The sequence below is a fragment of the Xiphophorus hellerii genome, chromosome 8, assembly GCF_003331165.1.
Source record: "Xiphophorus hellerii strain 12219 chromosome 8, Xiphophorus_hellerii-4.1, whole genome shotgun sequence".
Classification (NCBI taxonomy): domain Eukaryota; kingdom Metazoa; phylum Chordata; class Actinopteri; order Cyprinodontiformes; family Poeciliidae; genus Xiphophorus; species Xiphophorus hellerii.
The window spans coordinates 7,712,212-7,739,421 of NC_045679.1; the positions used below are offsets into that span (position 1 = coordinate 7,712,212).

Here is a 27,210-nt window from a genome sequence, read left to right on the forward strand (position 1 = left end):
TAAATAAACCAGAAATCTCTAACCTGGAAGAACATGTTGAAGGTTTGTGTGAACTGACCCTTTAAACAGATTGTTTTATGATTGTGCTGCTCTGCAGAGCCTCAAGCGTGTTTTTCCTGCTCTGCTGCACGTCATGTTTCCGCTGTCTAGCAGTAAAAATGGGTCGCTACTGTCCGACTCAGACAAAGCATTGATTGTTTTTATGCTCTATTTGTATGTTTTGCTCCTGGCTGTTGAGAGAGAGAAGAGGTCAATGTTGGGACAATCAAAGCATCAGTTCTGCTAAAACCACTGCTACTTTTCTTTGACCTTACGAAGCAGATCAGCTTAAAGAAACACTCCACCATGCCATGAAGCAGCTAAGAGAGGTTTTACATGACATCACTATGTTAGAGGCGACTTAGTTTACTTATTTTCTACTAGCGAGCGGTGACGTAGGAGTGCTACATACTAACGAGGGAGTCCCAGTCACCGCTTGACTTCCAGAGGCTTCCTTACTGTCCTGCAGGCACACACAAGAGATACGGCTGCAGTTCGACTCCTGAAAACAATCCGGACCCTGAAAGCGGCCTTCCAGAACCCGCAGGGACGACATAGAGCTGGGTTTTATTTTGGGCCGTGTCGAGATAATGAATGTCCTCAGAGGGCCGGTTGTGGTAGAATGTGTTGATGAAACCCAGGAACAAACCTCTAAAACAGGAATAAAGAGCCGCTCTGCACTCAGTGAGTTACAGTTAGAGAACGCTGGACTCCATTTCACATCGATGGAGTTTGGCAGAATGAAGAAGAAGATTATGACCACAGAAAAAAATAATTCTGGGTTTTATTTTCTAAAATCTAAAGTCAAAATTCTGAGAAAAAAGTTTTTCTCAGAATTTTGACTTTATTCAGAATTTAAATTATTTTTGGATACATAATTTTGTTTTCTCTGAATTTTCACTTTTTCCTCAGAATTTATTTGTTTCCAGATTTTTGTCTTTCGTTTCAGAATTTTTACTTTTTTCTCAGAAATTTTTTTCAGAATTTTGTCTTTCGTTTCAGAATTTTTACTTTTTTCTCAGAATTTTTTCTCAGAATTTTGTCTTTTGTTTCAGAATTTTGTCTTTTCTCTCAGAATTTTAAATTTTTCTCAGATTTTATTTTTTTCCTGAATGTTTACTATTCTGAGAATTTTGACTTTTGCTTCAGAATTTGTACCTTTTCTCCCTCATAATTCTGACTTTTGATCTTAGAATATTAAAATCTGAATGATTCTGGTAAATTCTAAGAAGAAAGACAGAATTTTTTTTTCCGGTGTCCCTAATCCTCTTCCACTGAAAACTGCTTTCCTTTGATTGGTAAAATATTTTTTAAGCATACAACTGTAAATTTCAAGGCTCTATTGCGTGTCCGTCTGGGCCACATAAAGCTTGATGGCGGGCCGGATTTGGCCCGCAGGCCTCCAGTTTGACACGTGTGCCTCAGATAAAGGAGGTGGCGGTTCTCGGGTTACCGGCGAAGCAGAATCGTTCCTACCTGCAGGTTCTTCCTCCAGACGTTGACGGCCGCAAAGGCCAGCTGCATCTGCTTCCTGCGGGCGTCTTTATGGCGTTTGTAGGCGATTTCGATGAAGATGAGGAAGATCCCCGCCGCAATGCCTCCGGCCACCAGCATGAAGACTCCTGGTGTCGGGGGAGAGAAACAGAAAAACGGAAACAGGTGAGGATCCGGTCTCGGATAACGCCGCTCCCGCTGAGCATGAACGCTTGTGATGCTCAGCGGTCGCCCCGGTTTCCTTCACCAGCTCCAAGTTGACGACAGCGGCTGTAAACAACAACAACAATATGGAAGAACGGCACAAAACTGTCACTGAGCACCCACACTGACACCAAGAAAAAAAGTACGGCAAAGGTATTGGACAAAAAAGGGCTACAGTAACTTACCACTGCAGTTTTTGTCCAATCACTTTTAAGGCTTTTTCTACGCAGAGGGGACCATACCTGCCATGTTCTCAAAGGTGAGTGTGGCTGGGGCATTGCTCCGTGAGTCACACTCCTGGTATCTCACCCAGGTTTTATCTAGGTCTTCCATGAAGCCGTTCTCATGAGAACTGCAGGGGGTCGGGGGGAGTGGGGAGAGAGGTGGAGAAGTTAATACGGCGCCTCCAGAGGCAGAACCTTCGAGCCGCTTACTCCCATGTGGAACAGAGACGGATGGTCCAACAAACAGACAGAAACTTGACAAACAATGCTGGAGAGGGAAGATATAAGAAGATGTCACATAAGCCGATGTATTGAGCATGGATGAGGATTAGGGCCTGAAAAAAGAAAAAAGAATTATTTTTTTTCTCAGGTTTATGAGAGAAAAAAATCCGAATAAGAACCAACAGCAACCGGACTTTTGATCTCAGGAGATTAAAGTTAAAATGTTGAGATTAAAGTCAAAATTCAGAGAAAAAAGAATTCAGAGAAAAAAGTCAGAATTCTAAATTTAAAATTAGAATTCTTTAAAAAAAGTTGAAATTCTGAGATTGAAATCAAAATTTGGAGAAAAAATTAAGAATTCTGAAATTCTGGTGAAAAAAGTAAGAAATCTGAGATTTCTGAGAAAAAATTATTCTTTATCTGAGAAGTCAAAATTCTGAGATTGAAGTCAAAATTCAAAGAAAAAAGTACGAATTCTTAGGAAAAAAAGTCGGAATTCTGAGATTAAATTCCAAACTCTGAGATAAACATAAAAATTCTGGAGATTAAAATCAAAATTCTGAAATTCTGAGGAAAAAAAGGTCAGAATTCTGAGATCAAAATCAAATTTTAGAGATTAAAGGAAGAATTTTTCTAAAAAATCAAAATTCTGAAATTCTGAGGAAAAAGTCAGAATTCGAAGATTTAAGTCCGATTTTTAATTCTTTAATTTTTTACATCGGCTCTAATCCTCCTCCATAATTGCATATTGAATGACTGTAAACTATCGGATCGTGACTATAAAATCATACGAATAAGAAAGAAATGAAACAAAAACCAAAGTTCATACGAGAATCGCAGCTTCCGCTGGGACAGACCTGAGAATGGCCAGGGACACATTCTGTTTCCAGGGGCTGTCCTTGCGCATGCCTATGCCAAAGCCCGAACGGAAAAACAGCTCTCCCGTGGTCACCAGGTCGCACTTCTGCGAGGCTTCAAACTCCAGCACCGCAGAGTCCCAGATGAAAGCATGCAGCTTGCTGTGGGGGGGGAACGGGCAGGAAGGGAGGGAGGAGGGAGGAGGGGAAGGAGCGGGTTATGGTGCAACAGTACAATGATTTACATACACATTTACGCCTCCCAACCTTCTCTTCCTCGCACACCAAATCAAGTGTCATTCAGCGTTTACCAAATGAAATCCAAGGCCAGACGGTCGAGGCCGCCTGCCCCCGTCGGGTTCTGACGTTCGGCCGGGTTTGACCTGGAAAAGGGCGCGCCTACGCTCAACGTTAGCTCAACCTCACGCTCGTTTGTGTCAGCGCCAGGAGTAATGGACCCGGGACAGAATGAAAGGTTGCAGTAAGTCCTGCTGCTTCCATCTGGCCCGGAGGTCCATGTTCCCTTCTGGCCCGCCATAAACCGGACTGGCCCTAATCTGTGCGAAGCAGCCGGCCGACGTACGCTCCGGTCGGCCCGGCCTGGCCGAGACTCACTTGTCACGCACGGCCTGGATAGCCTCTGCAGCACTCTCATAGTTGTGTTTCTCCATGTGGCGGTACATAGTGCTAAGCTCCACCTGTCGTCGGAAGTAGATGTCCACGGAGCTTTGCTTCACCGTGGCGTAGATGAATTTATCAGATGGGTTTCTCAGCTGCACACAGAGAAGGACAGCAAACATTCAATCATTCATCCTGTCTTCTGCTAACAGTTTGCATTGCTGGCTTGAGTTTGAGCGCTTGCTAAGATGGCTGTAAGTAGCTGTTAGCTTGAGTTTCATTATAAGTTGGCTGCAAGTAGCTATTAGCTTCAGTTTGATTATACTAGGTTGGCACAAAGTAGCTGTTGGCTTTACTCAAAGCAGTCATTAAATTGATTTGGATCAGTTTTTAGCTTGATTCTAAGCACCTATTAGCTGGAGTTTGAGCATTTTCTAAGTTGGCTGGAAGTAGCTGTTAGCCTGACTCAGAAAAGCAGCTAAAACAACTCAAAGCCGTCGCTAAATTGATTTTGAGCAGTTTATCAGCTTGACTCTGAGCATTTATAAATGTTACTTTGAGCAGCGGTCAGCTTGTGTTTAAGAATTTGCCAAGTTGGCCATGAGTAGCAGTTAGCTTGACCTAAGATCAGGCGCTAAATTGACCCCAGCAGCCATTAAATTGACTTGGAGCATTTGCTATCCTGAAATTTTGAGCAGCTATTGGCCTGAGTTCAGCATTTGTTAAGTTGGCTCCAAATAGCAGTTAGCTTGACTAAGATAAACCACTAAATCGACCCCATCAGCCATTAAATTGACTTTAAGCAGTTGTTAGCTTGACTCCAACCAGCTGCTAGCTTGACTAGTTACATCCTGGTTAAATAAAAGTTGAAAAACGAGCAGCTGAATCATCTGAATGGTTGGTGCGTTTCCCACCCTTGGGTCATTGATGCCGGTGATGCGCTCCTCAGGCCGGTCCAGCACCAGGAAGGCAGCCAGGTTGGCAGTGTAAGAAGCCACAATGATCATAGCAAAACCAGCCCACACCATGCCAAGGATTCTCGCTGAAAAGCTGCGCGGTGCACCTGTGTTGAGATCAAGACCTGTTTTCAGTTCTGGTGACTTATAATACTTCCTAGAACAGGTTAGGAAAGATCTATGGCCTATACAAAACATGTTTATTACATTTTATGCATAAAATCAGTCTTAGATAATGAGATTTTAGCTGTTTTAAGCTGTTGCTGGCCACGCCCCTTTAGTGAATCTTTACACTTGCATGTGAAAATGGCTGCAAACAGATCCACAATTATACAAACGTAGATCTTTGAGAAGCAGAAGTGGAGCCTTCTGCACAACCAACAAGAATCCAGCAAGTGGTTTTTGGATGGTGAGTCAATAACAAAACACTTGTCTTTTCTAGCAGCCATTGTACAGCGGTAAAACCAGCTGACCAAACGAGCTGGAGTTCATCTTGGGTTGCTCAGTAACAGGCTGGACTTGGCCGAGGTTGCTAGGTAATGGAGCAGTGTCTGTTGATTGCAACTTAACAATAAGGGGTTTTTGAAACGGCTCATTTTAACTTCAACTTATTGACAAAAAACGACTGGGTGATGTTTTTGTTTTATGCTTAGACTGTTTTTAGAAGAAGTTGAGACTAAAATGAAAGTATTAAAAGGTGAAAAAGTGAATTATGCATAAACGTTGTTAACCCTGTTGATCGGATTTGCCTTTAGCTCGACTGATTGGTGGCTTAGTTTGTCTGTTCTTGGAACAAACAGATGGATTCAGTATTTGTTGTCGGCAGATTGGTTGTATTTTCCCGGTAGCCCGCTTGTTTTTTGACTGATTCTGTCACCATGACGACGCCTTCCCTGGAAGCTGCAGCTTCCTGGGTGATTTTCTTCACCCTGTCAAGAATCCAAAGTGAGGAACCTCCAGGCATCCCAGAAGCCATTACCAATGAAAGGCAGCATTGTCTGCCTGTCCAGCAGAGAGCAAACAGACCAAAGCTGCCTTCAGCCCACAGAGGGACGCAGGGAGAACTTTCTATCATCTGATAAAAGTTAAACTTTATAACACACTGGATATTAATTTCTGATTAAGAGGATTTCCCCTTTTAATTGGAGTCGTGATCTATTCAAATGAAGAGGAGTGAAGCCAGGCAACTTTCAGAGCTGCTAGAGTTGGTTAAAGTAAGTCGAGATCAGGGACGCCTTTCATTTTGGATCGTATCGAGATTATGAATGTCCTTAAAATGTGTTAACAAACCTCTAAAATATGAATAAAGAGCCGCCTCTGCACTCAATGAGAACTTCTTAAAGGTAAACAGCCGTGAACTTCATGTCACACTCATGGAATTTGGTGTGAAAACTATAGAAGAAGATTATGACCACTGGAAAAGAAAAATCACTCTGGCTTTAATTTTCTCAAATCAAAAGTGAAAATTCAAGAAAAATGTCAGAACATTTTTAATGTTTTTTTCTCAGAATTTTGACATTTTCTCAGAATTGATTTTTTCCCAGAACTTTTGCTTTTTTCTCAGAAGGTTTTATTTCTCACAGATTCTGACATTTGATCTTAAAAAAATTAAAGTCAGAATAAGTCTAGTAAATTCCAGGGAACAAGTCAGATGTTTTTATTTTTTGGTGTCCTCTTCTGTTTAAAACTGCTTTCATTTGATTAATAAAACACTATTTAAGCCTACAACAGTTATTTTTAAGGCTCTATTTATGAATTCCTCTGGGCCACATAAAGCTTTATGGGGGGCCGGATTTGGCCCGCGGGCCTTGAGTTTGACACTTTGCTCTTGATGTATTAGTTCCAGTGGCATTTTATTTCATATAACATGGAAGAAATCTCATGTTTTAAGTGGAACTAGAACTTTTTCATCAACGCTAAAGGATTATTGACTTAAAACAAGTTTGCTGACAAGTCACTTGTAAGTTAGTTTTGTCTTACTTCAAATGCACTAAGATACTTGCACTAGAAACTCGACCAAAAATGCTTGGTAAGGTTTTGTGTTTTTGTAGTGTGGGAAATGCGCCGTTACCTAGCAACGCCAGTCGAGTCCAGTTCCGTTACCTAGCAACCCAAGCGGAACTCCAGCAGTTTGATGAGCTGGTTAAAACACACTTGGTAACATTTTGTGGTTTTGCAGTGAAAATAACCCAGTTAGATAAGCAAATACGTTGTTAAGTCTGACCTTCTCCAATTCCAGAGTTCAGCAACACTCCCCAGGAGAACCACATGGCAGATGACAAGGTGAGGGCATCTTCTTCTTCTTCCTCACTGTTTACTTTAAATCTTCCAAATGGACTAGAGGGAAGAAATCGGGAGGGTTGCAGAGGACAAAATGAGATTTCTTTGAGGACACACAGGGGAATGAATCCCAGCATTTTCCCAGGAGAAGGAGGGAACTGAACATGAGTGAGCGAAGCAAGACAGAGATTAGCTGTCGGAGGAAAGGAAAAAGGCTAAAGACTGTAGCACGGGGACAGAGCAGTGGGATGGTCGGAGGCAATCTTCACCTCTGTCTGCCATCTCATCCACACTGAGGGAAGATCTGCAGTGCTGAGGAGTGCATATAAACATACACACACTGTGTATACAAACACACATATGGACAAACACGCCCTTCTTGTACCTGAACCGGTCTAGAAGGTAAAGCATCACCGCCACCACATGCACCGAAAGACCCACCAGCAGCCACAGCGTACTCTGGAACGGCTGCATAAATGAGTCCAGCGTACTTCGAGGAATTTCCTAAAAACACATACAGTATATTAGGTTATCAGTCGATTACATCAGAATGATAGGCGGGCTGCAGAGGTCGCATCCGGTTTGTTGCAAAATACGTTAAACAGCAACAGTGGAGGCAAAACAGCAACAAAACTATACAACACAGAAATGATGATGAGATCTGAATACAGGAATTAGTCCACTTACTAGATTTTTATCTTAGATACTTATAACATGGAAAAAATTTCCATGTTATAAGATGGAAAAAATTTCCATGTTATAAGTTGGTTCTTGATCTGATTTCATGCTGTTACTCTGACTAGGTAGTTTTTAGCTTACAATAACTGTAAATAGCTGTTAAATCAACTCTGAGCACATTAGCTTGAGTTTGAGCAGCTGTTAGCTTGAGTTTGAGCAGCTGTTAGCTTGAGTTTGAGCAGCTGTTAGCTTGAGTTTAAGTAGCTGCTAGCTTGACATTAAGTAGCTGTTAGCTTGACTTTGACCAGCTGTTAGCTTGACTTTAAGTAGCTGTTAGCTTGAGTTTGAGCAGCTGTTATCTAAACTAAATTTTGTTAAGTTGACTCCGACTAGCTGCTAGCTCGACTCAGAGCTAGCAGCTAGCAGCTAGCTAACTATACTCTGAGCAGCCATTAAGTTGACTCAGCTTGATTCATAGGAGCTGTTAGCCACACAGAGCATCTGTTAGCCTAACTTTGAGAAGCTGACAGTGTTTCTCTCAACTGCTGTTCAGTAAAATTTGACCTCACTGTTAGCTAGCATCTGGCCAGCTGTTAGCTAGATAATGGTGGGAACTGTAACAGCTGAAATAATGTACAGAATAATCAAAAAAGTTAAATTTAACACAGTAGGACTTCTAGTAATAAATAGCTGGGCAAAAGGACCATGTGTGTGTCTCTCACCTTTTTGACTAGAATAGTGAGGCCTTGATATTTAAAGGGTTTAGAGAACTCTATGTACTGGGCACGCTCGTTGTTTATGGTCAGCGGGGCCACAATCATGTCAGCCAGCCCACCCAGCAGCTCTCCCATCATGCCGTTCCACTCCTTCTTGTTGCTGTTGTTCACCTGAAGTACAAAAGCAAAGGCATCAATAACCCTGCAGTGCGTAGGAGCGCTAGTCTGCACACACAGAGGCGTCAGACATGAAACTGGTTTGAGGCGGTTCACGTTGCAGGGCGCAAACTGCAAGAGCATCGTTTGCATTTCCACAGCTTTTTTAATGTAGTAGTGAGCTTTGCATCCCTCTCAGCACTTTCCAGTGTTAGAAAAAGTAGCATTAACCCAGAAACTCTGTGTGCTAATCTGACACGACGCTGCGGAAAACACAACAGGAGCGACCGAAGCATGAAGACAAACTCCTTACGACAAAACATCCTGGCTGACATCCATGATCTTCCCAGCTATAAGTACTGATTGTTGGCAGCCAAACCACTTTAAGGCACCATGCTCCCTCAATAATTCATCCAGTAACTAAATATGTTGTTTTTTTACAGAGTCTGAGTGTCTGCATGGCAGAAGTTAAAGAAGAAATGCAAGACAGAAACGGATAAATCATCCTGGTAATTATTGTTGTTTTGACACCATTTTCAAGATATTCAGCTCTGGGGAACAGAATTGAGAGAGAACTGCACTGAGCCCCATTGAAAACCTCCTGGTTATTCCTCCAAATATTGATTTCTGAGTTAAATTAGTATTGTTGTTTATGACCTTGTTTTCTTTGCATTATTTGAGGACTGAAAGAACTGCATCTTTTCTCATTTTCTGTAAATAATTTGCTTGGAAGTTTGTTGTCAGTAGTTCATAGAGTAACAGAACAATGTTCATTTCACTCAAACATAAACCTAAACAAAATTAAAATTGGAGAAACTGATCATTTTAAGTGGTCTCTTAATTTTTTCCAGAGCTGTATTTTGTTAGTATTTTGACCAATAAACTCTAAATTTGTATAGAACACTAAATAAACATTAAAAATAAAACATGACACCAAGAACAATAATTAAAAGCTTCTGTAAACAAAGTATTAATAATCAGAATGGAAATTATTGAACTTATTGGCTAAAAATGATCTATATTCATACGAATGAAGTAAATTATGATTTTGTTTGTGCTGCTCTTTGTGTTTTATGTCTGCTGCAGCGCTACAGTGGGATACCCTACTTTGATGTATTATGAATAAGGACAGAAGTTATTTTTGGTTCAGCCAGTTTCCTCCTCTTCTCCTCTACGGATCTCTGCAGTAACCTCAACCCAGATGAAAAGTGGACTCCTGCAGAGCTTCCCATAAAAGTACTAACCAAAAACTGACCTAAAACATTTAAAACGATGCATTTAACAACCACAGGGTGCTCTCTATTCTTCTTTTACTTTATTAAATTGTCTACAATAATTAGAAACCAAAAGGTGAGCTATTATGCTTCCTTGAACAGTTTAGGATAGATCTATGGTCTATAGATACATGTTTGTTACATTTGTTGCTAGAAAATCATTTTTTAATATAGATTTTATCTGTTTTATGGCATCTTGTCACTTCAAATCCAAATAAGCTGCTGCTGGCCATCAACTCAACGTTTACACTCGCACATGAAAATGGCTGCAAACAGGTGCCCGATTACACAGCCGTACATCTTTGAAAAGCATTAGAAGAACCTCCTGCACAACCAACAAGTGGTTTCCGGATGGCAAGTCAACAACAAAACACTCGTCTTTTCCAGCAGCCATTGTACAGCGCATACCGCGGTAAAACCAGCTGACCAAACTAGATGGAACTCAGCTTGGGTTGCTAGGTAACGGGCTGGAGCTCACATGTGGTTGCTAGGCAACAGTGGAACGGCAGGTTGAGGCTTAACGTTCTGGAGTTTCTTGAAATGGCTCATTTTCTAGACACCAAAAAACATTAACATATTGCTAAAAACTCAGCGAGGTGTTTTTTTGTTGTTGTTTTTTAAGTGCTTGGTTTGTTTCTAGAAGCAGAATGAATCCAAATATTAGTACCAAAATGTCCAAAATGATAATTTTGCATAATATGTCCCCCTTATCTGAGATGGAGTGTTTATTTAGTTTGTTTTATTCATTTTTCTTGGATGTTTGATGTGATACTTCCTACAAAACATTTAGTAATTAACAAAAGATGAATTATTCCCTTTTCTAACTAAGTTACAGATTTATTTGTGGGGGTTCAGGACCACAACCGCCTACAAATAACGAAAATTATGAATACTTGAGTCCTTTTAAAAACTCTTATTCGATAATTCAAACAACAGAAATATATGTCAATATGTGTTAATATGCACATATTATTTAGCATTACAACAGAATCTAGCATCTATGTTACTCCTTATCTGCTCTCAGCCAATCAGAGAGGAGGAAAATGAATGCTGCTCCTGGATTGGCTGCTTTGCAAACGCCCAGCCAACAGCTTCACAAGATGCATTTTCTTTCAAATATTTTATAGATGTGCTACAAAAAAATTCCAAATTAGTGATTTTTAATTTTATTTTTATGAAATGTGTTTTTTTTCACCCGCTCTTGGGTTCCAAACTTCCCGTCAGCCACCAGGTGGACCTCGTAGGTGAAGTTCATGGTCATGGCCAGTTTGATCAGCAGGTCGACACAGAAGCCGTAGCAGCACTGCGGCACGATGGGACGCCCTGGAAAAAACCACCAACATTCATGCTGGACGTCACATTTACTGGTTTTAATATAAATATAAAGGCTGAAGAGACTTTCGAAGAGATACGTCAGAACAGAAGCTGCATTTTAATCTAAAGTGAATTTATTTCAGAATGAACTCATATGCTACATAGATTAATTATTTTTGGAGTGAAATATTCCAACTTAAGCTTTAATGTTGATGATTTACAGGTAATGAAAATAAAAAAATATATTTTTGTTAAAGAATCTCAACCAGATGAGATGTTGTACCGTTTTCAATATTCTCAGTAGTTTACCCCGTATCTTTTTGACTGAACCGCTTCACAGTCCTACTGAGGGTGCAGTTTTCCCTGTTTGTTGATTTTTTTGCTCTAGCACATTTTTTTCTTCCACTAAATTTCTCATTTTTCATCTTGTGGCTTATCCACTTTGTAGAAGGTGTCAGTGATTGTCTGCTGGTCCAGATTGTGTCTAATAGATATTTGAAATAAATCCCTCTGTAGGTAATGAAACTACGTAACCAACTCATTTACTGCTTACTGAACTAATTTAACCTTTGAATAATATTCTAACTTACTGCATATGTGGCCAAATGAGAAATGCGTCTGTTGTTTTACCTGGGATGGTCTCGTTGGGCCCGGTACAGATAACCTTCTTTATAATCACTCCATTTAATGCCTTTTCCTCGTTGCAGGTCCCGTCTTGCATCGTCGGTTTCACATACACAAACGGCTCCTGGTGAATCGTCACAATCTGCAGCAGGTATACAGTTCGGATTAAACTGTAATCGTTAAAAAGCATTAAAAAGACTCCTAAACTTGAGGCATGGAGCATTTAAGCAAAATGATAATTTAGCAAAAGAGGATAATCTGTCAGCATCTTGTTAGTTAAATCCACAGATCAAATCTGAAGGGAAAGAAAAAGGATTTAGTTTCCTTCAAAGAGCTGAAAACCTGCAGTAGATAATACACTTTAAAAACAGATGGATAAATCTTACACTGCAAAAACTCAATCTTACCAAATATTTTTGACTCATTTCTAGCACAAATAACTTTGTCAACTTGAAATAATACAAAACTGACTGACAACTGTTCAGTTAAATACATGAGCTTGTTTTACATAAATAATTCCTTAATACTGATTAAAAAATACTAGTGATCGGTAGAATATCTAGCAGTGGAACAAGAAGTTTCCCCATATAATAAGTTAAAATGTCTTCAAGTTTACTAAGATACTTGCAGTAGAAACTAGACCAAAAATATTTGGTAAGATTTTGTGTTTTTGCAGTGTACACCATTTGAGTCAAAACAGGACAATTCATCAGAAAAGATAAATCTGTGCGTCTCTTTAGTTGAATCCACTGAAAAGTAACTAAAAAGATCAAATATCGCACAAAAAAATAAGGATTTTTCGGTTTTCAAATAGCTGAAAACTATTTCAGGAGTAGCTGACCGATGGTGCTGGTGTTCCGCTTAGGTTGCCAGGCAACAGGGCTGGACTTGGCTGGCGTTGCTAGGTAACCGCAGAGTATCCACAATGCAGAAACACAACATTTACCAAGTATTTTTTGTCTAGTTTCTACTGCACATGTCTTAGTGCACCTGAAATAAGACAAAACCTGCCCAGAAGTAACTTTTCAGCAAGATATAGGAACTAATTTTAAGTCAATAATTGGCTAATATTGATGGAAAAAGTTCTAGTTTTACTGTTTAACAAGATTAAATATTTTTTAAAGGTGTAAGTGAAATAATCTGCCAGTGAAACTAGAAACTTTTTCATCCATATTAAGGAATAGTTCACTTAAAACAAGCTCCTATATTTTGTTGAAAAGTTACTTCTAAGCAGTTTTTTTCTCATTTCAAGTGTACTAAGATATTTGCAGTAGAAAATAGACCAATAATTCTTGGTAAATGTTGTGTTTTTGCAGTGCAGCGCAGCTCCTGTGGTGTGAGGACATCGAATGGACGTGTGTGTGTCGAGGTGACAGCCGTGTCCGAGTCCGCCCACCTTTAATCGGGTCGACATCTGGAAGCCCTGCGGTTTCTCCGTCTCCCCTCCAGGCCAGATGATCTTGCGCTGATTGTTCATCACCACCTGCAGCGACGCCAGACACGCGGCGGCGGCGTTAGCACTGACAGAAGGCATGCTGCTGATGAGACTCCAAACACTGCGGGTGAGCATCACTAATGAGTCAGAGCGGCTCTGTTTTTATTGCCTTCACCTCTGCTCTGTGTTACACCTGCAGCAACTCACCAACATGCAACCCGATCCGCGCCGTCCAGGCGGGTTTTCTTCTTTTAAAAGCTTCCAGGCGACACAAGGAACAAAACTAACATCTTGTAAGATGTTTATGTTGGTGCTGCACTGCAGAATACTTTAGTAATCCATTACAATTTTATTCTGATGGTTAATTGATTAATCAGATAAAAACATTAGCATATTCTGCAGATTTTACTTATTTAATACAATATTACACTCAAGGTTCCCCCAGAAAACTTGCTAAGCCCGGTGGTTGGTCGCTAAGGCAGTTGTGTTTTTGAGTTAAAAAATGTTTAAAGTTGACAGGAAATTTAAAAATATCACTTGATAATTATGTGTTATTGAAAGATTGGAAGATTAACACAAACTATAAAGCCTTAAAAAATGCAATTTTTTTTAAAGAGACTTAAAAAAATAGCTAATAACGCTAAGCCTGGTGGGGTCACAAGTAAAGCCTGGTGGCCCGCCAGGCTTATAATACACTGAGGGAAACCCTGACGCTGCAAAAACACACAATCTTACCAAGTAGTTTTGTCTAGTTTCTAGTGCTAATATCTTAGTTCACTTAAAATAAAACAAAACTAACTTACAAGTAACTTTTTAGCAAAAAATAGCAGCTTGACTTAAGTAAATAACTCCTAAAAAGTTCCAGTTCCACTGGCAGATTATTTCACTTATAAAATGGGAAGAATATGTTATTACAAATTAAATAATCTGCCAGTAAAATTAGCACTTTTTAAAATCAACATCAAGAAATTATTGACTTAAAACAAGCTTTTATATCTTGATGAAAAGTTACTTGCAAGTTATTTTTTTCCTATTTCAAGTGAACTAAGATATTTGCACTAGAAATTAGACCAAAAATACTGTGTAGGGTTTTGTGTTTTTGCAGTGTAAATTTGTTTTATGTAATATTAAACATACAGGACAAAAAATACAAGTAAAAAACACAAAAAAAACATTTTATTGCCTAAAACGCAGTGAATTAAAGTAAAAATTATCCTGACATCAACATGTGGAAAGTTCAGCTTTTCTGATTGATTATCAATGTGTAGGACTGATCTGTTGATTGCTTTTTCTATTAATTGAGTAAGAATTGGATAGCCGAAGACTCTCAACAGATTTATTTTATAAATTTAAACCAGGAAAGCTAAAACTTGAGGAGTTCTGTGTACAAACAAAGAAGGTTTTCCACATTTTTAAAGCTAAATATTTATATTTTAGTCCAGTTTTGGCTTAATTACGGCTCTGAATATGTTATTCTTTCATAAAATGGTCTTTTTATGAATCTGTTTACACAAGTTAGCAATTTATCAATTAGTTGAAGAGTATTTCAATAACAGATTAATCGCGATTAATCGTTTAGTTTATATGCATTTGTAGCCCATAGTAGTGAAAAACACGCCTAAACATCCCATTTGCTGATGACATTGTGATGCTCAAACGGATTATGTATCCAGACTGGATTTATTTCAAACCAAATAACCAGCAAAAAGAAACAAAATACTAATTTGAGTTTTAATAAGCGTTACCTGTGTGCCGTTGTAAATGCCGACTTGAACCATGCGAGACTTCTGGTAGTTGAGGATGGTGTAGTGGGCGTATTTCCTGTCTCCGTCGTCGTTGAACTCGACGCGTCCAGTCAGACCCTCCGGATATTTGGACGACATCAGCACTCTGTGGGAAAAAATACAATTATTTACATATAAATATGTGTTTGCATTGCGATTAATTACAGTAGGGACATTCTAAGAGGAATAAATAAAAGATAAAGTCAAAATAAAATTAGAATAAAGTCATATTTTGAGAAGAAAACGTCATATTGAGAGATAAAATTATACTATTATGGGAATAATTTTTTTTATTTTTTATTTTTTTTAACTATATTCAAATTTGTAATGTTTATTTTGTTTATTTTTATTCTGTTGTGTGTTGTTTTTAACTTCTTTGTACAAGCACTTTGAATTGTCTTTGGCTGAAAGGTGCTATATAAATAAAGTTGCCTTGCCTAATGTTGTAAAGTTACAAGAAGAAAATCAAATTTTGAAAAAAGTCATAAAATTACTAGGATAAAGTCAAAATAATATGAGAATAAAGTCAAATTTTGAGGATAAATCACAATATTATGAAAATAAATACATATTTTGAGAAAAGAAACTTGATTTTGCGAGGTAAAATCCTATGACGGAAATAATATAAGGTTATGAGAAGAAAGTCATAGAATGATGAGAATAAAGTCAAATTTCAAGAAAATAATCATGATATTATAAGAATAAAGTCAAATTATTTTGAGAATAAAGTCAATATTATGATTATTCTCTGAATACTTCAACTTTCTTCTTGTAATTTTATGACTTTATGACTTCTCATACTTTTTTAAAGCAATTTTTAGCGTGACCTAAAATGATGAATTATGAAATAATTCATCATTTAATATGAATTATTTCCTTTCAGCTCCGTCTGGCTGTCAAATGCAGCAAATTGACACGTTTCTACCGGACAATGTGATTATCATGACAGAAAACAGGCTCGACTGTTTGCAGCTGCATCAGTTTTTATAAAAACTGCGTTTTCTTCAGTGACGCAGCAGCGAAGCCTCTTGTAACTAGGTCAGCTCCATCTGCAGGATGCAGAACCTGAACTGGGCTAAAGCTGATGGTAAAGGACATTCTCTGCATTTTCAGGCATATGTTCAGAAAAGAAAGCATGAAAAACACACAGCAAGTCAGCTGGCCTGAAGAAATGACCAAACCATGATGGGTAAATATCTGTTTTCATTTGAAATGAGCTGCCATGAGTAGGAACGATGGGTGGAGCATTAGGTTGTCTGATAGACGCCTCACCAGTTTCCTCTTGCAGGTTTGTAGTTATTTATTTAATAGTCATATGACAAACAACCAGCTTTATGCTAATTGCATTGCAGCACCTATCCAGTCCCTCCAGGATGTCACTCTGCCTTTTTGTTATTTGTTGTGGAATAAAACGACTCATTTTGCGGCAACTTTTCACAAAAACTTTGTCAAAGTTTCTCATTATTTTTAAGCTTTACTTTCCCATCGAAAAAGTCAAGTTCCCAAAAAACAGATAGGATTCCCATGTAGTTTACAATTACACAGCAAATCACATTTTCAAGTATCTTATTGAAACAGCACCTCAAATAAAGAAAACTGCAGAACAACTGAAACACTGAATTCCTTTAAATCCAGACTAAATCCACCTGTTTTGATTTGTTTTTGAACCATAATAAATGAAACATTGACCAACATTTTGATGAGTAATGGTGACAATTAACAAAATTGTTTACACTGCAAAAATACAAAATCTCACCAAGTAATTTTGGTCTAATTTCACATTCAAATATGTTAGACGAAACTAACTTAAAATTAACCTTTTAGCAAGATACAGAGGCTTGTTTTAAGTCAACAATTCCTGAATATTGATGAAAAATTACCAGTTTAATTGGCAGATAAATTAACTTACAACATGAGGAAAAAGTCTTGTTATAAGTGAAATAACGTTTTTTGCAAAAACAATTTAAAAAATGTGAATGTTACCATTAAGCGTCACACAGACTTTCAACTAACTCAGTGGTGTCCAAACTTTTTATCATTAAATTTAAAAAGCAAAAATTTGTAAATTGTGATTTTTATTTTTACCTGCTTAAAAATAAAGAAAAAAAGACAATTTCCAAATTTGTTTTCTATTTTGTTGGTGAAAATTTTACCGTTTCTGACTTGTGGTCATCGGGCTGATCAAAATTATTTCAAGCACCACAAATGGCCCCCGGGCCACACTTTGGACAACCCTGAGCCAGCAGGTTCGGCGTTCGACAGACGTTGTGAAACGGGAAGTTAAACTTGGCTGGATTGGTCGAAATCCAGCCGAGTTCCAGTGATTGGTCAGATTTACGGAAAAGTTGCAATGATTGGTGAAAATCAGAGGAAAATTTGTGAATGTTGAGTGATTTGTGGCGAGCGCACCGCTTAAAAAGAGGCCCCGTCTTCCAGATGTTGGTGTTGCCCACGCAGCCTTTCGGTGGTTCTGTGATGTTCTCCTTCTCAAACAGCTCCTGGATGGACTGGGCCACCACCGCCACGGCGTCGGTGATGTGGGCCGATTCGTTCTTCCCATTGATGAGCTGGAGGGCGATCAGTCCTGAGACCCGGCGGCAACAAAAACCGTCACCAAAAAAATCCACTTAGGACCACCACACCACCAGGGGGCCCCCAAGAACATCAGACTAGCATCATAACTTTTTTTTTTTTAAAGTACCATTGAATAATACAAACTAAATGACATTACACATGGAGATTGTTGTTATAGTTCGTACGCCAATTAAATCTTCCTCCTGTTGAGTGCTGTCACTGTTGGGGAAATATAAGATATCAAACTTAATTTGTTTCCTGTAAATTTAGTTTTTATCAGCCGATGTTTTATTTTTAAATAATTAAAATTATATTGCTCCTTAAACATTAAATATCTACCAATTTATTTTAAGTTTGCTACTCCTGTAAGGTTAAAATCAATAAAAAAATATAACGCTAGCATGATGTAAGCTAATTATAAATTATGCTAATGTTACGCACATATGCTAGCTAAGGAATGGTAAACCATGTTAGTATGGGTGTTAAATTTGGATTCATTTATTATCTTTACATGCAAAAGCCTGAAGTATGTTAACATGTAAAAGAGAATATTGTGTGCTATTTAAACAAAAATATAATTAGCATTTTTTAAATTCGCTAATGTTTTACATCAAAGGGGACCTATTATGCAAATTTCACTTTTGCATGTTTTTATACTTTTATTTGAGTTTCTGCTATTTTTTAAAAAAACAGCCCAAGAGCCTAAAAAACACCCAGTTGTTTTTTGGTGTCTGAAAAATGAGCCATTTCAAAAACCTCCCAATTGCTGAGTCACATTCGACGGGCACTACACCGTTACCTAGCAACCCCAGCCGAATTCCGCCCGTTACCTAGCAACCGGAGCTGAGTTCCACCACGCTTGGTCAGCTGGTTTTAGCACTGTAAAATGGCTGCTGGAAAAGACAAGTGTTTCCAAATAAATCCAAATAATCTGCTGCTTATTTGGATTTAAAGTGACAAGAGACCCTAAAACCACCCGACCTGTTCATGGAAGCATAATAGGTCACCTTTAAATTAAAAAAACCAACTAAATTACTTCAGTTCTGAGTGTTTGGGTCTATTTAATCCTTCAACACAGAAGGTTGAAGAGTTTAGCACAACATGCAGGTGTTCTGGTATTAATCTAATGATTACTAGCTAATCTCTGGGATCCTTTGTGTGTTTCTGTTTGATTCTGGACCAAACGTCGGGGCGAGTTTCTGGATGGACGTACCATCAGGCGCCTCGCTCAGAGCTTTACCGGACATCTCCCGCTCCCCCACCAGCCACACGTAGCCCGAGCCGGTCATGTTGAGGAAGCGGGCCGCCTTGTACACGGCGGCAGCATCGTCCTCGCTGGAGATAAAAAAACAAAAACATTGTTAAAATATTACACTGCTTCCGTTTGTTGGGACTTTAAACCCTCGTTATGTAAAATGACAGATTACAGGAAGCGAACCTGCTGGTAGCTTTTGTGTAACTCATTTTCTGTGGCCACATTTGCCTGCTTTTTGGATGCTGTGCAGCTGGAAGCGTTTTCTCCTCTCTCTTTTTGGATTTTTATGGTGCGTTGCCATGGCAACAAGCTTGTTTTTACAACCGGAAGCAGCTAATTAGCATCTCAAAAGCTGGAATATCACCTGAACTACGACAAATCCCAGAAGAGCTGAAAAGGAGGCCAACATTTCTCTGAGATTTAAAGAGGAGTAGCAAAAGCAAAGGAGGTGGATTATCAGCGCTTGCTAACAACTGATTCTGTCACCCAGGACATTTCTGCTGCCCGGATATTGAGGTCCAAGAAATTACGCAAGTAAGAGTAAAAAAGTGTTTGGTAAAAGTCTACTGAAATTATCAATCATTTAATATTTAAAAAATACATCATCAGACGGACAAAAATGTAAAGTTCAGTGGAAATTTTGGTATTTTAAGAACGAAAATGACAATAATTTATATATGTTACAGAAAAATAACAAAATCAGACAAAAGAAAATGTTTCCGAATCAGTTTCTTTTGATTAAAAACTTATAAACTTTAACAAAAACTCCAGGTTTGTGTCTGTGTCTGGTGGATTTTTGGTTAAAACATGTTTGATTTTTATTCAGTGGGAAGAAAATCCAGAAATTTACTCAAGTAAGAGCAGAAATACTTTATAATAAAATTACTCAAGTAAATGTAAAAAGTAATTTTTCTTCCAAAATGTTACTCAAGTCAATGTAACTAGTTATTACCCAACTCTGTCTGTAATTTGTTTTTAATTTTAGGAACTTCTAATGTTACAGGCAGCTGTGGGTAAGGTACCAAAAATTGTACTCGAGTAAAATAGTATTTGGTGAAAAGTTACTGAGTAACTGATGAAATTATCAATCATTTAATATTTAAAAATTACATCATCAAATGGGCCAAAATATAAAGTTAAGTGAAAGTTTGGTATTTTAAGAACCAAAATGACAATAATTCATATAAGTAACAAGAAATAACAAAATCAGGCAAAATATTTTTTTTCCAAATCAGTTTCTTTCAATAAAAAACTTACAAAACTTTAACAAAAACTCCAGGTTTGTGTCTGTGTCTGGTGGATTTTTGGTTAAAACATGTTTGACTTTCATTCAGTGGGAAGAAAATCCAGAAATTTTACTCAAGTAAGAGAAAATACTTCATAATAAAATCACTCAACGTACAGTGTAGTAAAAATACTCCTAAAAGTACATCATTTCAAAAAGTTACTCAAGTAAATGCAACTAATTACTACCAAACTCTGCATTTATATTTGTGGTTCTACAAAATGTGAGCAATATATTAAAGATATATTAAATATAATATATATATATATATTAAAGACTTTGTATATTTATCTCTGCTGACCATGCAGCTTCTTTACCTGCTGAACCGGGCAGAAAGGTGAAAGGTCGCCTCACCTGGCGGACAGGATGACGACTCGGGCCTCCAGCTCTTTAGCCTCCAGCAGCAGCGCGGTTAAGTTTGTCTCCTGACTGAACTGTAGGACTTTCTCTGCCTGCGGTTGGGGCAGAAGAAAGGTCAAGCCAGCTACTTTTCCCGAGCACAGACACCATGCTGCCGCTTTACCTGCGTGGTACGAGCGTGGCCAATTTGGTTTGAAAAAACGAGAGACAGAGATTAAAAAGGAAAGCGATCCAGGGGAACCGGCTGAACTAAAAAAAGAAAAAGCTTGAAGGGAAAAAAACTTTTGCATTTGTCTGCATGCAAACTGAGGGTTATATCAAGGCTCCAAAGAAGAACGTGCATGTGTTAGGTAGAGGGGGAGAAGAAGGTCAATGCAACCAGTAACTAAAAACAGGTGAGGAGGGGAGTGAGGGGGGCGTTCTCCCTCCGAAAAGATAAATAAATCAAATTAAAAAAATTAAAACTGCTGAAACCAGGGAGGTGCTACGGAAAGGGAGGAAGTAGCTTCTGGGAAGTCTGAGTCCCAAACTACCGGTCCTCCACAAAGGAATGAGCTTGCAAACTGTTTTCTTTTTTTTCGTATGCGTGTGTGTGTGTGTGTGTGTGTGTTTTTAAGAACATGCATTCCTTCATTGACGGAAAAAAAAAAATTAAAATGAGAAAAGCGGGGCTCGGTTCTCTTCTTCTTTTTTTTTTTTCTGGAACAACCGAAAAAAATCTATTTTTTTTTTCATACCAAAATCATTCTTTTTTTTTTTTAAATTATAGGGAAATGTCTGAAAGTAAAAAATCAAAGAAAAGACGTGCTACCAAGAGAGAGGGGGCATTTCTGGGTCGGCTGGTGACTGGTTTGGGCTGGTTTCTAGTTGCTACGTTTGGAAAGTTGGTGGGCGGCGTGCATTGACCATGCAAATATACCTTAGGTCCTCGCTTGTTGTCATAGGACAGTTGGTCGAGGTTTTCATAGTTCCTTTTTTTATTCTGATGAGTAATGTGCACAGAGAAAATATGCAGACACAGAAAAATATTATAAACAGTTGAAAATGGAGGGCAGTAAAGCATTCCAACAAATCTCCACTTTTCTGCTTCAAATTGGGAGCTTTAACATTGGGGCTTGCAAAGAACATCGCCACAGGAATCAGAAATGACTGAAATGTGCTGGGAAGTAAAGATCAGGAAGGTTTATTGCGCTTCCTGACGTAACTGGAACATTTTAAAATCTAATTTTAATGTTTTTGTGCTTCCACTTGGGTCTCATCTGACTCTAAAAACAGTTCAAGAACTAAAAAAAGACAACCAGCCGTTTCAAAACCCTCCCGATTGTCAAGTTACAGTCAAAAAATAGAAAATCTTACCGAGTATTTTTGGTCTGGTCTCTAGGTCAAACGTCTTGACAAAAGACAAAACTAACCAACAAGTAATATTTCAGCTTTCCAAACTGCCTTTCACTCATTTTCTAATAATATAAGTACACTCTACAAAAAGTAGAGAAAACATGTTCAGTACATTTCTGCAGTAAACAACAAAACTCTTGTCTTTACCAGCAGCCATTTTAAAGCGGCTGGCCAAACTGCTGGAGTTCCGTTGGCGTTGCTAGGCAACGGGCCTGGGCTGACTGGCGTTGCCAGGTAACGGCACAGTGCCCACGCTACAAAAAGACAGAATCTCACCAAGTGTTTCTGGTCTAGTTTCCACTGCATGTTTGTTAGCACACTTGAAATAAGACAAAACTAACTTACAAATAGAGGCTTGTTTTAACCAAAATTCCTTAATATTAATGAAAATGTTTTTAATTCCACTGGCGGATTATTTCACTGGAAAAAATGTGTTAGTATAAGTGAAATAATCTGCCATCTATGTATGAATTATTTTAATTTTGATGTTAAAAATACCAAAATCTCCTCATAACTTTATATTTTGGTGAGTCTGTTGATGTCATTTTTACATATTAATGTTTTGATCAGTTACCCAGTACTTGAGTAACATTTTTACCAAATACTTTTTCACTCTTGAGAAATTTCTTGAACTATCGAGTTTGGGTTTTAACGAACAAGCCCAGCATATCCTCCTACAACAGAAGTTTTTGTTTTTTCTGCTCATTTCTGTTCATCACGGCGCCCAAAATAAATCCCTCTTTACGTTCTTTATGCTCTTTTTTTCCTCCTTAAGTGGCGCCGCATCAAAATTACATGGTGGGTCTTTAAAAGGCAGAAGAAACCTGGCACTTTGTGTCTTTTCTCAGCAGTTTGTGCTTTAATAATTTACAGCTTCTCCAGCTTGCCTCCAGCTCTCGACCCAGGCTGTTCTCTCCTTTTACAGAATGTTGCATCAGTTCGTTTTTGTAAAGAAGCAAAGATCTACTTTTATAAATTCAAAACACTCTGTATTTTTGAAAAGTATGCAGAGTCCTCTAGACTTATTGACACAAAAAACCTTATAGTGAAGGGATATTTTATTCTGCAGGATTATTACAGTTCTGACAGAAAAAGGAGTAAAAAACTCAGATTATTATTTTTTTAAATATGGAAATTTCTGAGTTTGAAAATTTGCAAATTTGTGAGAAAAATCTCAGAAAGTTTGAGATTAATCTCAGATTATTGTTTTTTAGGAAAAACTTGAAAATTACTGAATAAGAGAAGTTAGAAATTTGTGAGAAAAATCTCAGACATTTTTAAATTTTTAGAAAAACGGGACAATTTTTGAGCTAAAACAGTAAAAAAATTTGCAGGAAATTGAAACTGGAAAAAAAAAGATTTGAAACTGAAAAATTATTTTGAAAATGAAAATAAAAGATTTGAAATTGGAAAAAATATTATAAAGAAATTTTTAATTTTAATTTAAATTTGAAATTTAAAAAAAACATTTAAAGTGAAAGTGAAGATTTGAAACAGAAAAAGAAAATGTTCAGATTCAAGGTTTGAGTTTTGTTTTTTCAGTTTTTGATTCTTTTTCAGTTTCAAATCTTACTTTTTTCTCTTGAACAAACTTTGTGGCACCAATTTAGCTCCATAGATGGCTGTATTTTGTACTGTATGACTTGGGTTAAAGGTTTTGTCAGTTTTATTCGGTGTGTGTAAATATGTGGCTTCAGCTGCAGGTTGTGTGGGAATTAGAAACACAACGTGTCGTTTTTATTCGTTTATTGACAGAACTGAACCCAGTGACGCGTACAGTAAACACACAATTAGTCCTAGAATCAATTTTCTCTCTGTTCTTGTCTATTTGTGTGGATTTTCAGTCTTCTTCCGTTCCACTCTGAGCTTTCGGTACAATAATCGCTTCCTGAACTCGGATGTATTTCCACAGCAGCTAGACGTTAAACTGGCGCAGCAGTTGTGTATAAATATCCACTCCTGACTGGCGTCTCACAGGAAAACGAGCGGCGGCGTTAGATGGAGAGCACAGATGGGCTCATTCTGACATCCAAACTGCACCGTGCATAAAAGCAGCTTCCTGGATCCTCATCACAAGCTTTTAATTGTCTGTTTTTTCTCCGTAAATGCAGGATGCGACTCTGGGCTAAATGATTTGAGCTGAGTAAATGGCGGCGTGATTTTTTTTTTCTTCTGAAGTGTTTTCCTGTTGGCGGCTCGCGCTGATCCCAGCAATCAGAGCAGCTTTCGCTTCAACTTGGGCAAACAGCCTCGGGTGGATGTCATATTCTGAATCTCTGCAGCTTCTGATTTAATTAAGCCTCCGAATCGGGACTCATTTCACTCCAGCACACAATTACAGCAGAAAGTCGCCCCGAGAGGAGCGAAAACCCGTCCCACAGAGATTACCTCCTGTTAAATGGATCGAGTTCAGGTTCAGTTTTTCTTTTCATCCTAATTGTGTTTCTACCTAACTGGGGAAACTTTGTTATGTTCTAACTCTGAATTCAGCTTACAAAAACATTTAGGAACATGATCCACTTTTACTTTTTCTCATGTCACAAATGCAAACTTGAATGAGTTTTATTTTGGATTGATTATTTGCATTAAAAGATGAACGTAAGCAAATCATTCGGTTCCTTTTTAATGATAAAATAAACATTTTATTACCTAAAATACAGAAATATATAATTCCTTTAGTACATATGAACTGGGTGAAGCTAAAATTCACTTGAGTTTTGAGTGAAACAAATTTACAATAATAGTGTTTTTATTTTAAATGCAAAATGTGTAAAAATTTTAGCAGTTTGGCTTAATTACTGCTATGAACACAGTTTTTTTCAACAATTGGCTTTTTTTAGTCTGTATGCGCCAATTCACGATTAATAGATTACTAAATAAATTGACAATTACTTCAATATAATCACAATTAATTGATTCAGACCTATTAAAATAACTTATAAAATAACTCTGGTTTATTTTTGTCATTTTTCTTTGCAAAACGATTTATTAGCTGCCTCCAGGAGTCAACAACACAAACGTAAACAACAAGAGAGAAATGTTTTCTCTGAAAATACGTCACTATTTTCAGTTTGTTTCAGCTAAACATGAAAACATTCAGGTTCACTTTACATTCTGTGCTGGTGACAAAGTTTTATTTGGCTTAAAAAACATAATTAAAGAGAAATTTCCAGCAGGTAGAGAATCAGAAAGCTCCAACTAATGCAGGAGGTTTCCCAACACAAACAATAAAAGATGGAATTTGGTGCCAAAATTGTGTTTTTCAGAAATTTATGCTATGTGAAGTCAAAAAAAATAAATTTTTATTTCATTTTTTAAATAAAAAATGCACATTTTTGTCAGAAAACAGTTTTGTAATGTCAGGAGGAACATTTCTGACATTGTTAAAAACTCACCTCCAGTAAAGTGACCGTTGGTGAGACAGATGTGATGTAACTAATAAAGTAACTTGTAATCCAACTACTTTTTAAACCAAGTAATCAGTAAAATAACCATAATAACATAAATTCAGTAACAACACTGATTTATGTAGGTTCAAACAAAGATGAAAAAGTATTAAAATATGTATAAAATAAACAAAACTAAGGTTAACTTATTAAGTTGCTATTAATGTTAAGTGTAGCTGAGAACCTTTTTAGGGTTCAAAAGCGCTGTATAAGAGATTTAATTTAATTTAAAATTACTTTTTGGTTGGATTACTTGTTTAATGTGTTTTTATTAAAATATTATGTTAAGCCAACAATAAAAAATCTATTTATTTTTCTGTCTGAATGTTTATATTTTTAATTTTCTAATCTTTTTGCAGGTTCTTGTGCAATTTCCCTATAAAAAATGTCCATAAACTCTAAACAGTTTCCTTGTCTTTTCTGTAGGAAATCATCCCCACAGCATGATGCTGCCACTGCCTTATTTCCCTGAGAGGATGTTCAGGATGATGTGCAACGCAAATTTTTTTTTTTACTTTCTTATGTAAAATTTTGCAAGTAAAACAAAAAAAAAAATCAACCTCCTTCTGCTAAAGGAAAAACATTAAACTTTGCATCTGTAACGTGACAAAACATGCCAAAGTTTCTACAGTAAAAAAACCATTTTGTTTTTCTGCGATGGTTTGCAGAGCCCCATGTTAAAGTCCACTATTTGGCTCCCAGTGTGGATAGACACAAGATAATTTGGACTGTGGCGAAAAGCAACGTGAAGATGAGCAAATAAACATACAAACTTCTGTCAGATTAGACCACATTAGACGCTGTTGATGTCTCTGGGAATGTTAGCCAATGTTTACACAATGGTGAGAAAGAGATGTGCTCAGACAACAGAGAGGGAAACAGCTAGGTACACAGAAGATCTCCGAAAAACACTCGCACACACTCGTTCTCACACACTCCCTAAAGGTGGAGGGAGGAGATGAGGGCGGGTCGCAGCGCCCCGGCGTCTCACCTTCGTCTCTCGCTCCTCCAGCAGCGTCTCCAGCCTCTTCTGAGCCGCCCGGCCCTCGTGGTCGTCGCTGACGATCAGGATGATGTGGTTCCAGTTGAACTCGCGCATCAGGTCGAACCAAACGTGAGCTTGGTGGGAGTACGGCGGGACCGTCCGCAGGAAGGACAGGTGGATGCTCTGAGGAGAACCGAGAGGGAAACGGACCGGTGAGGAAGGGAAAACTTCACAAAAAAGAAAACATAATAATTTACCATCTGTTAAGAGATTAATTTCAATCCCTGCAACCGCGGGAGGATGCTCTATCTCCAAACACTCATTATGAATCAAAAAAGAAGCTGCAGTTCTGTTGCTGGTAAGCTTTGTCTCTGAAAAGTTATATGCAATTCTGATATTTCAAATTTCAAAAGTATTTTTTATTACTTTTAAAATTAATCACTTTTCAAAGTTTACTCCAGGGTGTTTTTCCACTTAAGTAAAACCATATTACTTAAATAAAATCTGTAAATGTTTCCAGTGTTGTGAAATCCTCCCTCTGATGTTAATGGAGATCTTCCAAGGCCTCCTTTAAATTTTTAATGCCTCGGCTTTTTTTTAACTCGTCTGATTGCTTTTAAGAGTTCATTACTGCGGTTTGTGCGTCATAGCTTTTTCTTTTTTACATCAGGGGCAATATTAATGGCAGACTTTCGACTTTCATCTGGAAAGCCGTTTAATCACAACTCCCCTAATGGACGCTGATGGGACGTTTAATCTAGGATGCTCTGGAAGGCGTCCCTGGGGAACTCCTTAATTCATGCGAGTGCCGACTCTCCAGCCGTTTTCATCCGTCACTCACTTTGTCGGAGTAGATGGACATGCGCGTGGTGAGCCCCACCACCGGGATGCGGTAGAAGCCGGCGGTGTAGGAGACGGGCGTCGGGGTGAGATGGTCGCTGGACTGAGGAGGGTGACTCACCAGGATGGCGTAAACCTGCAGAGAAACGCAGGAAAAGAAGGATGAAAACGCTAATAAATCACAACAACACTAAT

At 38.1% G+C, this 27,210-nt stretch overlaps 1 protein-coding gene across 11 annotated transcripts in view; it reads right to left on the minus strand.

Annotated features, from left to right (window-relative positions):
• Positions 1 to 27,210, minus strand: part of grin1a (glutamate receptor, ionotropic, N-methyl D-aspartate 1a) — a 53,147-nt gene that overhangs the window by 21,104 nt on the left and 4,833 nt on the right. For 5 of the 11 annotated variants that reach the window (XM_032570206.1, XM_032570208.1, XM_032570203.1 and 2 more), the window contains exons 2-19: positions 27,017 to 27,151; positions 26,182 to 26,358; positions 21,269 to 21,331; positions 20,344 to 20,441; positions 18,663 to 18,784; positions 17,285 to 17,459; positions 14,837 to 14,981; positions 13,053 to 13,139; positions 11,663 to 11,798; positions 10,914 to 11,041; positions 8,295 to 8,459; positions 7,280 to 7,398; positions 6,839 to 6,951; positions 4,573 to 4,721; positions 3,656 to 3,813; positions 3,041 to 3,202; positions 1,980 to 2,089; positions 1,516 to 1,661 (exon numbers count right to left, since the gene is read on the minus strand). In XM_032570206.1, the coding sequence (XP_032426097.1) occupies positions 1,516 to 1,661; positions 1,980 to 2,089; positions 3,041 to 3,202; positions 3,656 to 3,813; positions 4,573 to 4,721; positions 6,839 to 6,951; positions 7,280 to 7,398; positions 8,295 to 8,459; positions 10,914 to 11,041; positions 11,663 to 11,798; positions 13,053 to 13,139; positions 14,837 to 14,981; positions 17,285 to 17,459; positions 18,663 to 18,784; positions 20,344 to 20,441; positions 21,269 to 21,331; positions 26,182 to 26,358; positions 27,017 to 27,151 (2,388 nt within the window). Of the gene's footprint in view, positions 1 to 451; positions 503 to 1,515; positions 1,662 to 1,979; positions 2,090 to 3,040; positions 3,203 to 3,655; positions 3,814 to 4,572; positions 4,722 to 6,838; positions 6,952 to 7,279; positions 7,399 to 8,294; positions 8,460 to 10,913; positions 11,042 to 11,662; positions 11,799 to 13,052; positions 13,140 to 14,836; positions 14,982 to 17,284; positions 17,460 to 18,662; positions 18,785 to 20,343; positions 20,442 to 21,268; positions 21,332 to 26,181; positions 26,359 to 27,016; positions 27,152 to 27,210 lie in introns of all 11 variants that reach the window. The other 6 variants (XM_032570204.1, XM_032570200.1, XM_032570198.1 and 3 more) reach the window with 3 other exon arrangements.